Source organism: Nymphaea colorata, chromosome 3 (genome assembly GCF_008831285.2).
Source record: "Nymphaea colorata isolate Beijing-Zhang1983 chromosome 3, ASM883128v2, whole genome shotgun sequence".
Taxonomy (NCBI): domain Eukaryota; kingdom Viridiplantae; phylum Streptophyta; class Magnoliopsida; order Nymphaeales; family Nymphaeaceae; genus Nymphaea; species Nymphaea colorata.
This window is the reverse complement of record NC_045140.1, coordinates 17201864-17217626: the sequence shown is the minus strand read 5'-3', so window position 1 is coordinate 17217626 and position 15763 is coordinate 17201864. Positions and strand designations below refer to the sequence as shown.

Here is a 15763-nt window from a genome sequence, read left to right as displayed (position 1 = left end):
AAATTGGTTATGCTTTGAGAATTTCAGGATTTATAATCATCGTTCCTGTCCAAGCAAAAGCCAAAAATTCATTTACACCGTGATAAAATTTGCATAAAACAAACCCAAGACAAGAAGAACTTAAGCGTCAAGCCCCGAGACCACCGGGCAGCCATCCACCACAACTCCAGCCGCGGTCGGACACTTGGCTAGGTCGCAATTGTAGGAACCATCAACGTGGCCCCACCATATGGGTCCATACTCGTCGTTGGGGCCCAGCCACGTCTGTAGGGCAAAGTAGGCGAGCACGGCTGAGAAGGCCACCCCGGTATCGAGCCCAGCAGACATCACATACGTGTGCTGAGACCACCACTTCTTGTACCTCTTGTATATGACCACGTTGAAGAGTATGCCCACAACCCCCCAGGACCAGTAGTTGACCGCGCCGGCCGGCGGCATCATGAGGACGCCGCCGAGTATGACCGGGACGTTGATGAGCTTGATCCACTTCCTCTCAGGAAACATGCGCGACGAGACCCAGACCGGGATGGGCGCAAGCAGGCCCGCTAGGAACCACCAGTTTTGCTTGCTGTACAGACCCAGCCTGCCGAACATTCGGACCGGTCCGACCACGCCCCAGATGATGGAGGCGCTGTAGAAGACGTTGTCGTTGGGGCAGTCCCACAGCGGGTTCTTTTCTGAGTCGCAGATGTTGGGGATAGTGGAGAGGAGCCACCAAGATGTGCCGAAGTAGAGAGAGGTTGCAACAACAGTGCCAACGAGCTGAGAATACCACAAATTAAAATTCCCAATTCCAGGACAAGATCTTATCACGCATATATATATATATATATATATATATATATATATATATATATAGATAGAGAGAGAGAGAGAGAGAGAGAGAACCTGAACAACAAACATGGACTTGGGTGGGATCTTCATGTAATGGCCCAGCTTGAAATCTGAAAGGAAGTAGATGGCTTGCATCATGCTAACATACCCATAAGTTTTGAAGGAAACGTTGGCGAGAGGTCTGCCGGGATATGTGTACCCTATGATCATCTCCGTGATGATATTCAACCCAGGTTGCTGCACAAAATCATAGACTGAGACTATCCAGCATAAATCATCTCTCTCTCTCTTTTATATATATATATATATATATATATATATATATATATATATATATATATATATATATATATATATATATATATATATATCATAGATCCAGCATAAATCATCTCTCTCTCTCTCTTATATATATATATATATATATATATATATATATATATATATATATATGATGGATGTGCTTATATGTTGAGTACCACATTAGTGGTGGCTGTGAGTATGCCAATAGGGAGAGTGAAGGCGAAGGAAACTGCACAGGCGAGGAGAATGCCCCACCATGGGAGCTGTAGTTGACCGCCAAAGCCTAGGCAAGCGGCGAAGGCCAAAGCGATGGTGATGAGGAGCAGCACGCCAAACCACCACTCAGGCACCCTTTCGTAGTTCTTCCTCATCAGTCGGGTGTGAACATCCATTTTCTGGTTCTTCACTGCCTGCGTCGTTTGGTCCCATAGGCTCCTGCAGCATTAATCAAATTATGCCTTCCAATTCGGGAGAAAAAAGAGAGAGAGAGAGAGGTACGTACCTTCCATGGAAGAGGATGATGTGGGTGAAGATAGCAGCGAGGGTTGCGAAGTTGAGGCCGTAGGACAAGACGAAGAAAGGGGAGAGGTGGATGGGGCCAACCTTGGAGTAGCCCTCGGGGTTGAACTGAAAGGTCTTCGGGTTGATGACGGTTGCGGTGTCGTATCTGTGGCCGGCGCCGTCGAAGACGCCGGAAGAGATGAGGGGAAAGCGCTTGGCGTGGTAGGAGTCGGTCCAGTAGGCGATGGGGACGAGGACGTAGAGGAAGAGCACGAACCCGGCCATGACATTGAGGATGGCGTGGCCAGGAGTAGCGATGGGGGTGCCCAGGTAGCTGCTGATAGTGGCCCAGTCGAGGCCGAAGGCGCCGATGCCCAGGCCCCTGTAGCCGGAGGTCAGCTGCTGGGCGAGGACGGAGCCCTTCCAGATGACGCAGCCGATGGAGAAGGCGGAGGCGAAGGGGAACAGGTAGTTCGGGACGATGTAGTAGGCGAAGCTGATGGCAAAGACAACGAAGAAGAACTGCAGCCGCGTCGTCCCTCCCCGTCTCCTCACCTCCTTCTCATGCAGCGCTCTGCAATTATGTTGTCTTCCGTCACAAAGGAATCGTTGATCATAAACTGACCGCGAAAGAGCCAGGGAGAGAGAGAACCTGAACAAGGCCACTTGGATCAAATTTGGAGGCCACCACATGTAAGGTGAGTCTACCATGAACTTCCTAAATATACCTGCCCATCCATATCCCAGCAACTGCGATCGTGCACAATACCATTCACCGATTAGTTTAGAAGTTTTCATATATATATATACATATATATGAGAAACATTTTTCCCATGAGCTGATGTGTGAGAAAGTAGTGAAAACTACCTGTTGCTAACGAGTGACGATACCTGTGTGGTCTGTGAGAGCAGGAAGGCAGCAAGGGGATGGATGCTTCTGTGGTAGAGCGCCCTCATCATGGTGACAATATGAACTGCATAGACGCCATTGGCTCCCGAGTTGGCCAGTATGGTGATGAGCACATGCTCCTTCACATTGAAGGGCCCAGGGTTCATCGAGAACTCCCAGCCGGCCGTCCCCGGAAACTTGACCTTCTTCTTCGGCAGCTTTGCGGCCATCAACCTGCCGAGTGGCAGCGTCACCAGCTGCGCCGCGAGCGGCGGGACGCTGAGCGGGTTCTGCCTGTACCCAAAAAACTGGTTCAAGAACGCCAGCACCAGGCATGAGGTCAAGCCGAGGGTCCATGTCCGGAACGTCAGTGCCGGCAGAGTCGGGTCGTCCATGATCGGGACAGTTAGCCGCACTTCCTCGATTGGTGAATTTTCCAGGTCATCTGCATGAGCCGTCCCAGTTCTTCATATTACTAGTTATAGGCATCAAAAAGATTTAGCTGTTCAATGTTACTAATTAATCGTAAGTTTTGAATTGATGGTTCTTGATTCTTTTCAAAACATGGGGATTTTTCCATTAAATCTCAGGGAAATTTTGGCAAAATAATATATATATATATATATATATATAATGTCTGATCTATACCAAAAGTAAAAACAAGAATAAGAAAGCCTATTTCTGTCTGATTAATGTCAGGATGAAGATGTATGTTAATATCAAAATTATGATTTTCTGTCTGCATTAGAAAACCTTAAAGGAAAAATTGCTATATTTCTGAAAGAAGACACCGAATTATTTTTGACTCATACTTTGTGAATCACATACACCATATCATTAAGCCTGTTTTTTCTTGTCATCTTTGAGAAAAACTCGTCAATTGTTAGCCTCAAGATGGAAATATCAAACGCTTATGAAACGTAAAGAAAAAGAAGGAAGAAGTGGGGAATCACAAACTCACCGTCTGCTTTGTCTTGTTTCTTCTTCTCCTCATCCGCTTTGCTTTCGCCGTCGCCGGGGAAAACTGTGTCAATCTCAGGTCCGCTCATCTCACCAGATCCTAAGTGCCGTCCTTCCGCAAGGTAGAAGATGAGAGATCCTCTCTCTCTCTCTCTCTTTTTCTCTCTCTCGGATGGTATATATAGAGGGAGGCAGTTTGGATTTGGATGAGAATCATGTTGCTGAGATTCTCATTTTCATCCCCAAAGAGAAACAAAAAAGCAAAAAGATTCGTTCAGAGATTGTCCTTCTTTACCAAAGAAACTAAAACTCCATCTCTGCCCTTAACAAAATGTAGATTTATTTGAGTTTGTTATCGCTCTTAACGATTTACATTTGAGAGAGAAAGAAAGAATTGTAACAAATTAAAAGGCAAACTGCAATCAAGTGTCATCAGAGGGGGCCCATGACCATTTTTTTTATTTTATATTTATTTTAAAGTTTTGATTTATTACCCTTTTGATAATTCACAACCGATTCAGCCGAAACGGCGGATCCACTGAAATTGACGCTACTTTCTGGCCAATTTGATTCAAAACACTGATTCATTGGCCAAAATCCTAGATAAAATCGATCGCACACTTAATGGATTTGGAGATGGGATTCAGATTGCCAATTGGCAGTCTTCCTCAGTTAACAGAATTGACATAAGGTCTTTTGATCGCAATTCGCAAAGTTGTTGGCAAATTTATTTTTCAAACGGAGTTCGTTCAAGTATACATTGCTAATGCAGCCGTATAATTTGTCTTTGTAGTTGTCTCTGACCAAGAAGGGGATCATGCGTATGCTGCCATGAATTTAAAGGGATTATGATGTTATCATGTTCAGGTTGAAGATGATGCAACATATGAACCCAAAAATGTAGCCGTATTTGAAGATCATGGATGACCCAAATATATCAAGATGTAAGGGAAAGAAACGCAGCCAATGACAGTTTCCAATTTTTTTGGAGGCTTCCTTAGAAACACTGAAAGAGTTGTGTGTTCCTACAAAAAATGAGGAACTTGAACTGTGGAATCTAAGGCCCATGGTGAACTCACTCCACGTTAATTTCTTTATTCTCTTCTCTTTCATATTTTTTTCTTAATGTTTTTCAACAGAATTAACATTCCTTCATTTGAACTGCTCAACTGTTCTTATTCTATTAGTTAAGAGTAAATTAAAAATGTTCACAAGCTATTTTGCTTGAATGGCAGCCTTCGCAGCGTCTACAACAAGCAGATTATCGCCTATATTATTAATCAACAAGTGCTCTACTAGAAAAATGTCTGTCCTCTGAAATCAAAAAAGGAGAAAAAAAGGTGTGAACAACTTCTTGACACCACATCCTGTTAAAAAGGGTATGATTGTTCTTCCCAGTGGGATTTGTAGTTTTTCCCAGTGGGATTTGTATTCTGGGTTTCGAATTCAGATTGCGCGAAACATCGGAGTCTCAACTGTTGAATTCGCTTCCTGGGGGTTTCGTTCCGGGGGGGGTTCAAGGATACACTGTTGAAATTTCTAAAGGAAAGATACTACAAGTTGGGGCAGATATTTAATAAGGGAGTAGTGTGTACAGGTTGAAGGTTTTCCTCTCTAGTCCCACTGGCGCCAAACAGTTGACTGGAAGTCTTTGAGAAAACGACGCCCACTTGGCCCGGATGGGCCTCTAGGTGTCAGGCTTGAAGAAGATTGACGCGCTCGTCTGTCTGTCTCTCCATCTCTCCAGCGTAGAATGAGTAGCAACCTGATAAGCCTTACTCGAATTGTAGTTAATCTAAGTGTGAAACACTAGTTCACCATCACTATCATTGTTATCAAGCCTTACTCTCATTCCATTTATGTGGTTGTTCATATCTAAAATTAAAACAGTTAAACTGAAGGTGCCCAATAAAATGGATGCAAAACTCAACGCATTTCAGTTATCACGATTCGTTTGATATTCAACCATAAATTCACATGCATCAACAGGTAGGTTTAGCGTGTGGTAAGGATAGCAGCCGGTAAGAGGCCAATCACCGATTTGATTTCCACGGAATCAATTCCTCACATAAGCTGGAACAGCCTTAAGTCGAGCAATGAGCTAGGATAGTAGCAAACTCGAGGTTCTGCTGTCGAGCAAGTAACAAAGTCTCTCGGCTTGAGGTACACTTTCCTTTCACAGTGACTGCCTATGTCAACTAAAGAGACATATCAATAAATTCCTAGTGATTTCCGCTTGATAATCAATTAGAAAAAGATGGTTCATATCAATAAATTCATGTTGGCACATTACATGGCGTCGGTTGTTCGCATTTGCATCCCAAATCATACAATATTCGTTTACAACCATTATCTTTGATTTTAAGTGCTTTCTTTATATCTCATTAATCACTGATATTAGCATGATTCTCCCTTTCTTTATTATTTTGCAGGATCTTGCCATCTTAAAAACCAAGAGCAAGAATATTCATGGAGAGAATCTTGTCCACCAGAAGTCGAACCAAAAACTTGCTGACAGACCTAATTACTAATTAAAGTTTTAGGGCCGAAATATTATTTTTAAAATTTTTTTAAATAGAATAAATGATTTTTTAAAAAATTTACATGCATTTTTTTTTTTAATTTGAGGTGGGGGCGCTACCTCAACTCTGCCCATGCTTGCCACAATCACAATCACTACTATCCTTATCAAAGGTAGAATGCACCACGTTGAGACATCAAAGGTCAAGGCCGAGCCCACTACAGCCGTTCAATGGGTCCGTTAAGTTTTGGCGTCTTTCTATGGCTTCATTGTGTTGTGACATGTGAGGATAGGACACCCTGTGACCAATTCCACACTCAATAAAAAAAACCCAAGTTGGTTCTTGAAATTCACCACCCCAATCTGAATGAAAATATTTTATTTATGCCAACAAGTGATTTAAAAGACTTAAAGATATCAATGACTTATAATTTATGTTTAATAAAGTGTAATCAGATATATTTCAAAAATAACATGATACCTGTACTCTTGAGCACTTTCAATTGGCATGGAACCTCATAAATCAGAATACATCAATTCAAGGGGTGATTGAACTTAAATTGAACTCAAATTGTTGTCGTATAGAGTAAATATCCGGACAAAGCGAAAGTTGCGGTAGAATGTGAATTCCATTCATTCTTCAGTTTGTCTTCCCCTTTTTTCGGTGGGTCACAATCAGGAAACTGTCTTCTATTTGGGTGCTCCTTTACATATTTAAAATTCAAACGCTTTCCTACTTAGACAGTGAAAGCAGGAAGGGGAATAGTTAATGGGAAAAAATAACAATTACAACATTCATGTATTTTCAATTAGAAAATGTAGTTGTTGGAATTTAGAAATGCAAAGTGAAAATGGTCGAAAATATTAGAAAACTATAAACAGGTGGTTGGTAGTACCAAAATTAATTGAGGTTCTGCTACCAGTACACCCTGATCTTGTGAAAACCTAAGAGGGTATTTAGATGATGCGGCGAAGAAATGGGCAGTCTCCAGAAGAACTAAAGAGCACCATGATCAGAATTTGCCTAAACCATCCACCATTTCTGCCTGAATTAGTTTTATCAACATTCAAAAGAAAAATAACAATGTTGCCTGTAGGCTTGCGACCACGGTGTTGTAAAAACCGGAAATCGAATCAAATCCGACGGCTGCCGACTCGGAAAATTGCTTCTGATTCGGCGAACTCAAGCGACAAATGCTATTATATAAAATTCTCAAAAACTTCAAATGCAATTTAAAATACAGCACATATAATCAAAGATGCGTTAGCTAGACACGATATTGGACATGCTCTGGAGCCCATCCAAGCCAACAAGTAAAGAAAATCGGTCAACAGACCAGAAAATTAGTTAATTAAATGGAAGTTGCCTAATTCGTTACTTTTAATTAAAAAAAAAACACCTTAATCACTTTTTCAAGATTTTCCCCAACTTTTCCCCTTCCACAAACTCCATGAACATGGCAAAAGGTTCAGTAACGTACGCTGGACGAAAACAAAGGTGATCGGCCAGATTCCAGCTAAATTTTCTGGCATCACAATGAAATCCATGGAAAAAGAAAAAGAACTACTTAATAAAATACGATGTCTAAAACAAGTTACAAACTAAGATGCGTACCAGTGTGTGCTTGTTATATGCACCAATGATGTATCCCTAATCCCTATAACGGAATAATGGCAGAATCAGTAACTGGATCAACTTATCATGGGTGTATTTCAAGATGCACCCATGATAATTGTCAAAACTTACATAATTGATTCAAGGGGATCGGGGGGTCGTTATTATTCTATAAACAGATTAATACTTTGGCAGATTTTGCTGAATGAGACCGAGTGGTTGTCCAACTTAATCTTATAAGATTTGCCTACGACCACCCATGATAATTGCTTTCCAAACTTAAAAGTGCATTCCTTTGGAAAAAAAAGGGAGGGCAAAAAATCAAGCAAGTTTCAAACAACAAATTGAAATTTTGATTTTGTATATTATGTATATATATATATATATATATATACAAACACACATACCATACGACAGAAATTTACTTAATTCAGCACTTGGTGGTCGGACTTTGTTAGTACTTGGAAAACAGGAATGCTGATGCCGCACCCAATCTTTGAACCCTTGACCTTTCTCAACCGTGACTTTTTGGCAGTGATCGAGATAAAACCTTTGATGGGAAAGTAGGCAAGAAGTCATTCTGTATATGCAGAAAAGTTGTAAACATTTTCGTAGTTTAACAATGTATTTGGGGTACTTTTTCAACTTAAGGTAATCTGGTCTCCTATAATGCATCGTAGTATATAAAGAAAATGCCAATCAGCAGGCAAAACGAAGGATTTTATCACTTGCTAAAGACGAAGGGTTGTCCAGACAATGAAAATTCTTCCTGACGATAATCATATGAAGGAGAGAGAATAAGGGAGGACCTGATTAAGCAGTTCTGCGGTGAGGCCCTGGCCATCGACGAGGTTCACTTGGAATGAAGCATACTCCTCAAATGGGATCTCCCTTATCTGGCAGAAGGGTACTATTAATACATCAAAAACTTTTTAAGGGGCGGTCCATATATAAATAACGAAATGACTATGAGATACCAATGTAAAAAATAAGCAAATTTATGTGGGCTGGTGTTGGCAATTGCCCACACCAGCTTCCATGTACCTCTGCCACTGCCAGCAATACAACCATTCTTGATCCAGGCATGTGGAAGACCCATCTTCTTGACTCTCTTTTGCTTTAGGGCGTGAAGAGATGAAAGCTGCACCTTGTACAGTAATGCAAGATCTAATCAAAGAAGAAAACAAATGAGTAATGATATTTTGATAAGAAACATCTTCTAACCATTTTTCTAAATATATAAGCTTTACAGAATATCTGGAGTAAATAAACATGAGAACTATGCATATTAATATGAGTTCTCCGATCCTTTTACCTGATGGTACAAACAGTACCATCACATGAAGTCAGAAGATGTTCTCCATTTCTATTTAGGGTGTTTAGTCCAAAGAGCGGCAAAGTCTGCAGTCCAAGAGACAGTGGAGTGGCAAGGAGATGACGCACCAGATCCCAGTTGGTAAAACACTCAACAAGTGCACCAATGCTTTCCAGAGTTCACACCTTGAGGACACGGTATGGCTCGAGGGAAGGGCGATTGATAGTCCCCCAGATATGAAGTCTTGAAATGTAAATGACTCCAATATAGTATGACTAAGAGTAGGTCACCTGGTCCCACTTGTATCACACTTCATATATATATATATATATATAGACACACACACACACACACACACACACATATATATATATATATATATATATATATATATATATATATATATATATATATATATATATATATAAAGGTGATCCGACTTTTATGAGGAAGTTAACGAAAGTAATCCCCTTGCTGGTGCTGAGATTTACCCTAATTTGGTGGATAATGACTCTTTCTTCTTGATTTCCCCTTCCTATTCTCTAACGCAGCTGGGCAGAGTCGAGATAGTAGAAGGAAAGAGAGAGAAGCTACCAAAGTGCTTTGAACCCACGATATGTATGTATGAAATCCAATGGTGAGGAAGTGTGTATGCACGAAAGTTTAACCATGGGCATAAAATTGATTCATACAAAAAGCAAAGCACTAACTTGTAAATATTAATCATCAGAAGGAGAAATTCACGTTTTCTGCGCAACGATTTGAAAAGAAGATACAAATTCTATAAAGCACTCCAAAAGCAGTTAAAATAAACCGTGAAATGGAGAACAAATCTGCATTGCACACTTCATATATGCCCAAGTTATGGGATGGTCCAACTTTGGAACCTGTAGAATAAATGTGCATTATCTAATCAATATTGATACATACACAGAACTGATTATCTAATTTATCTTTTCTACATATAAAGAACAACACCAGAATCCAGGATAAATCAAACTAACCTGAAGTGCATAACCAACCATCTCAGAGAAAGTTCCAACAGTTTGTATCACTTCCAAATTGTTCTATTTGCCAAAATTAAATGTTAGATATGAAATCAAAATTCTATTTAGCATGACACGTTTACAAAAAACACACCTTCGCCTTCCAAATCGGAAGATAAAAATTACATTCATAAACATCCTCAGAACCTGGAAAGCCCTGCTCTCTACAAAAGATCAAAAGAATAGAAAAATCTGGACATTAAAAGGAGAAACTCGTATAGGTGTGCTTTTCAGCTGCAGTACGCAAGTTTTAATGGCAGGGAAAAAAGGATGGTGTTGACTGGCTTTTGGTCACTATAACTCCAACATAAGAGGGCTGTGCATTGTAGATAGCAATGTTGCAAAACGCATATCGTAAGCCGTATCGGTTGGACTTTAAGATACGCCGTATCGTAACGGTATCGTAAATTTTTTAAAAATAATAATAATAAATAAAAAAATTAAAAAAATCGAATAATTCATAAAAAAACCAGAAAAAATTAAAAATAATAAATTCTTCATAGAAAACATGTTTTAGTCTTTTAGATAATGATAGACTTATTATTTTGCTAAATGCTATAAACTTATGCGTTCACAGTTCATCATTCATACTTCATAGACATCAAAATTCATAACAATATCATTCTTTTTCATCTTCATCTTCATGGTTTAAAAAAACCCCTTTCCTAAAAAAACTCATTTCCTCCCAATGGGAATCAGCCACCCATGCACAAATCCATGGTTTAATAGATGATTTCACGGTGAAAATCGATGATTTCACAATGGAAATCGATGATTTCCCTCTAAGGCAGTACAATCTATAGATTAGAAATGAATTAGGGGAGAGTTTTTATAAAAAAAAACTCCAAAAAATGGGGTTCAAGCCCCCTTTTTAGAAATCACCCCGTATCGTACGATACGGGCCGTATTGCACCGTATCGTACGATACAGGTACGATACACCCCCATTTACGATACAGGGGGTGTATCGTATCGTATTTTGTAAACGATACGATATGTACAACACTGGTAGTGTGCCCAAAAAGTTTGATCTATCAACATAAATAGACAAAACATGCATGTACTGTAAGCAATGCAACAAAGGGCATAGATGAGCACTGGTTAACAAGTACTATGCAAACATGTATTTGCTTTGTCTACATTAGTATGGTCGAGAAACCAGTTGTTATACAGCTGACATTCAAACAAGTATCATATATCACTTAAGCCAATTTCTTCAACATAAGAAGCATCCAAAATGAGAAATCAAGCCTCCACCAAGCAGAGGCCTCCTGAAAATAAAAGTCAACCAGCAGATAAATGAGGATCTTACCCTGTCACATGTAAATTAAAATAAAAGGACCACCCAAGGGCTAAAGGAATCCAAAATAATTTCAGAACCAAAGAAAAGAAGGCCCTGAGTCTCCAACAACATCCTGGATTGATGACATGAGAATGCATGGAGTGGACCCGAAAACTATTTTTAAGGTGAGGAAAGAGGGAGGGGGCATTAACTATTTTTAAACAACTATTGAAACTTTTAAGAACCCAGCGGGCTGGAGGCCCTGGCTGATCCTCTTATTTGAGAAATCTAATACATAAAAGACTTTAACAGATGAAAATTGCATGGACATATAACTCAAAACATGCAGTTTACGACATAGTGCCTGAATCAGTGACTGGATCAACTTATCAATACTGACCTGCTTGTGATTGAACCATTCTGTCACTCATAAATACAACTGACAGTGGATGACTTAACCAATACTGTAACAGTTTGTTTGAAACTGACACACTGGTTTATCAGTGTCCCTGAGTCAACCTTTGAACTTGTAAAAATCAGGTTATTTCACCCATACTCAAATCAGATTTTACACTTTAGGGTTTTAAAAACCTTTTTTCTTTACCTCACTATAACACGATCCCCCACAACTCGTCTTGCTTGCAATCACATGGTTTGGAACACCAAATTGCCCTCCAGCACTTCGGGATCTCTCTCTCTCTCTCCCTCTCCCTCTCTGTTACTTTTTATTGTATACACACTCCAGCACTTCGGGATCCTACCCTCTGTTGTAAAAATACACTATGAAAAATTATGACTTCACGAAACAAGTTGTCAAGCCAGCTTGATATCCTGCGACTCAAAGGTAAGCAACAGGTATGCCAACTATGATATACAGCCTGAAACTGACAAGCATAATTTGAGGTTACTATTTAAACAAGTTCAAGCCCAAGAGATGGTGACTTCTAGTACAGTATACAATGTATGGGAAGAAATGCATACTTCTTAAAATCACCAGTTGCAGGGATGGGTTAGGTTGTAGATACGAGATGTTTGAACTCCTTCTACCTTGGATAATTAAATAAAACCACATTTTGCAAAATCACTTATTGCAAAAAGGCCGAGATAAAGATTAGATATAGCTAGGGACATAAAGCCTATGCAACTTCGACAAAACTTATCAAACATTTGTAAGGGATTTGAATCTGTTTTATGATGTTTGATTTAATATGATTTGATCCAGTATGGGGTGTTGAATTAGGGATTTGGACATAAGGTGTGGATCAGAGATAGGTTCTGATAAGGTCTAGGATGTTGTTTGTTGGATTTTGACCAAACTCTACATTAGATGTCTAATCTTATACGGTCTCAAAAGTTGGATTGGTATTTTAAAAGTTGATTTTGAATTTTAAAACATGAATCCCTAGTTTAGACCATGTTTAAAATTGATTAAAAAAATCATACAAACCAGTGTAATTTAGAAACTTCAAAGTTAAAAAGTGCATTTAAAAAGTTGAGAATTTAGGAAATGTAGCAAATCAAATACAAGAAAATTTAAAGATCTAAAATAAGGAATTGAGAAAATTCAAAGAAAATCAAAAGAACTTGAAGTCAAATTGCACAATTTTGGAAAACTTGGACAATGATTTAAAAGATTTACATAGACAAAGTATTCCACAATTGATTTCAAAAATTCCTATGAGATTTGAAAAGAATTCACAAGAAATCAGAAAACTTTTTTTTTATGTGAACAAGTATATGATGTTGGATTTGGAACCCTGACCTAAGAAATAGATCAGAGGTCTCATCTAGCCCGGTGAACAAAATTGGATTTGGAATTCTATCCTTAGATAGGAATTTAAAGTCTGATCATATATGCTCTATGACGATGGATTTCAAACTTGTATCTATGATATCGATCAGGGGTCTCATCTAATCCAGTCCATGGTGTTGAATTTGGGATTTCGACCTAAGGTCAGGACCAGAGGTCTCATCTAATCCGGTCCATGATGTTGAATTTCAGATTTCGACCTAAGGTCAGGATCAAAGGTCTCATCTAATCCAGTCTAGGATGTTCGAATCAGGATTTCAAAACAAGCAGCTAGAAAGGAGGTCTCATCTTATGTGGTCTAGGATGTCGAATGGACAATTTGAATGTTGATAAGAATTTTAAAATAGTAACCCCCAGTCTTAAAATCATTACGAAAATTCATTCAAACCAATGGAGTTCAGAAACTCAAAAGTTAAAAGGTGCGTTTACAAACTAGAAAATTTAACAATGATTTAAAAAAAGCACGAAATGACATCCAAGATATTTGAATATCTCGCAAGAAATTGAGAAAATTCGAAGAAAACCAACCATGAGAATTTGAATTAAATTTACATAATTTTGGAAAGCTTAGAGAGTGGTGTCGAATATTTATATGGACAAAGCAAAATGCTGGAAATGATTTCAATTATTCATTAGGGATTTGAATATGTTCTATTATGTTTGATTTAAGATTTGGATATAAGAAATAGATCAGAGGTCTGATATGATCTGGTATAGGGAATTGAGTTTGGGATTTGGACCTACGCGTTAGATCAGAGGTCAGCTCTGATCTGGTCTTGGATGTTGTATGTGGGATTCAAATCAAAGCTCCAGATTAGAGGCCTAACCTTACGCAGTCTCAAAAGTTGGATTTGTATTTTGAATTTTAAAATCTGAACCACTAGTTTAGACCACGTTTTAAAACGTTTTAAAAGTTCACACAATCCACTGTAATTTATAGAAACTTGAAACTTGAAAAGGGCATTTAAAAACTTGAGAAACGTAGCAAATCAAATACAAGAAATTTAGAGATGTAACAAGAAAATGAAAAGAATTTGAAGTCAAATAACACAATTTTGGAAAACTTGGACAATGATTTCAAAGACTTACATAGACAAAGTATTCCACAAGTGATTTCAAAAATTCCGATGGGATTTGAAAAGAATTCACAAGAAATCAGAAAACCACTGTTTTTTTTATGTGATCAAGTATGTGATGTTGGATTTGGGACCCTGACCTAAGAAATAGATCAGAGGTCTCATCTAGCCCGATCAACAAAATTGAATTTGGGATTCTAACCTTAGAATGGAATGAAAAGTCCGATCTTATATGCTCTACGATGTTGGATTTCAAACTTGCATCTACGATATGGATCAGAGGTATCATCTAATCCGGTCCACGGTGTTGAATTTGGGATTTCGACCTAAGGTCAGGATCAGAGGTCTCATCTAATCCAGTCCACGGTGTTGAATTTGAGATTTCGACCTAAGGTCAGGATCAGAGATCTCATCTAATCCGATACATGATGTTGAATTTGGGATTTCGACCTAAGGTCAGGATCAGAGGTCTCATCTAATCCGGTCCATGATGTTGAATTTGGGATTTCGACCTAAGGTCAGGAACAGAGGTCTCACCTAATCCAGTCTAGGATGTTGGATTCATGATTTTAAAACAAGCAGCCAGAAAGGAGGTCTCATCTTATCTGGTCTAGAATGTCGAATGCATATTTTGAATGTTGATATGAATTTTAAAATAATAACCCCCAATGTTAAGATCATTATGAAAATTCATTCAAACGAATGAAATTTAGAAACTCAAAAGTTGAAAGGTGCGTTTAGAAACTTGAGAATTTAACAATGATTTAATAAAAGCACGAAATCACATCCAAATTATTTGGATATCTCTCAAGAAATTGAGAAAAAATCAAAAGAATTTGTCAATTTGAAGTCAAATAACACAATTTTGGAAAACTGGGACAATGATTTCAAAGATTTACATAGACAAAGTATTCCACAAGTGATTTCAAAAATACCAATGAGATTTGAAAAGAGTCCACAAGAAATCAGAAAACCACTTTTTTTTTATGTGATCAAGCATGTGATGTTCGATTTGGAGCCTTGACCAAAGAAATAGATCAGAGGTCTCATCAAGCCCGATAAACAAAATTGAATTTGGAATTCCATCCATAGAATGGAATTAAAAGTCTGATCATATTTGCTCTACAATGTTGGATTTCAAACTTGTATCTACAATATGGATCAGAGGTCTCATCTAATCCGGTCCACGGTGTTGAATTTGAGATTTCGAGCTAAGGTCAGGATCAGAGGTCTCATCTAATCCGATACATGATGTTGAATTTGGGATTTCGACCTAAGGTCAGGATCAGAGGTCTCATCTAATCCGGTCCATGATGTTGAATTTGGGATTTCGACCTAAGATCAGGAACAGAGGTCTCACCTAATCCAGTCTAGGATGTTGGATTCATGATTTTAAAACAACCAGCTAGAAAGGAGGTCTCATCTTATCCGGTTTAGAATGTCGAATGCATATTTTGAATGTTGATATGAATTTTAAAATATTAACCCCCACTCTTAAGATCATTATGAAAATTCATTCAAACGAATGGAATTTAGAAACTCAAAAGTTGAAAGGTGCGTTTAGAAACTTGAGAATTTAACAATGATTTAATAAAAGCACGAAATCACATCC

The 15763-nt window shown here is 38.7% G+C and overlaps 1 protein-coding gene across 4 annotated transcripts in view; it reads right to left on the bottom strand.

The window, feature by feature from the left end:
- Positions 1-34: 34 nt before the first annotated feature.
- Positions 35-15763, bottom strand: part of LOC116250472 (oligopeptide transporter 5-like) — a 38622-nt gene continuing 22893 nt past the window's right edge. The window contains exons 1-11 of one of the 4 annotated variants that reach the window (XM_031624099.2): positions 9943-10080; positions 9649-9825; positions 8668-8790; positions 8433-8519; positions 3489-3708; positions 2530-2972; positions 2291-2388; positions 1640-2212; positions 1314-1572; positions 889-1071; positions 35-762 (exon numbers count right to left, since the gene is read on the bottom strand). In XM_031624099.2, the coding sequence (XP_031479959.2) occupies positions 121-762; positions 889-1071; positions 1314-1572; positions 1640-2212; positions 2291-2388; positions 2530-2972; positions 3489-3708; positions 8433-8519; positions 8668-8709 (2547 nt within the window). In that variant the 5' untranslated portion in view covers positions 8710-8790; positions 9649-9825; positions 9943-10080 and the 3' untranslated portion in view covers positions 35-120. Of the gene's footprint in view, positions 763-888; positions 1072-1313; positions 1573-1639; positions 2389-2529; positions 3003-3488; positions 3709-8432; positions 8520-8667; positions 8791-9648; positions 9826-9942; positions 10149-15763 lie in introns of those variants that run through there. The other 3 variants (XM_050077041.1, XM_031624098.2, XM_031624100.2) reach the window with 3 other exon arrangements.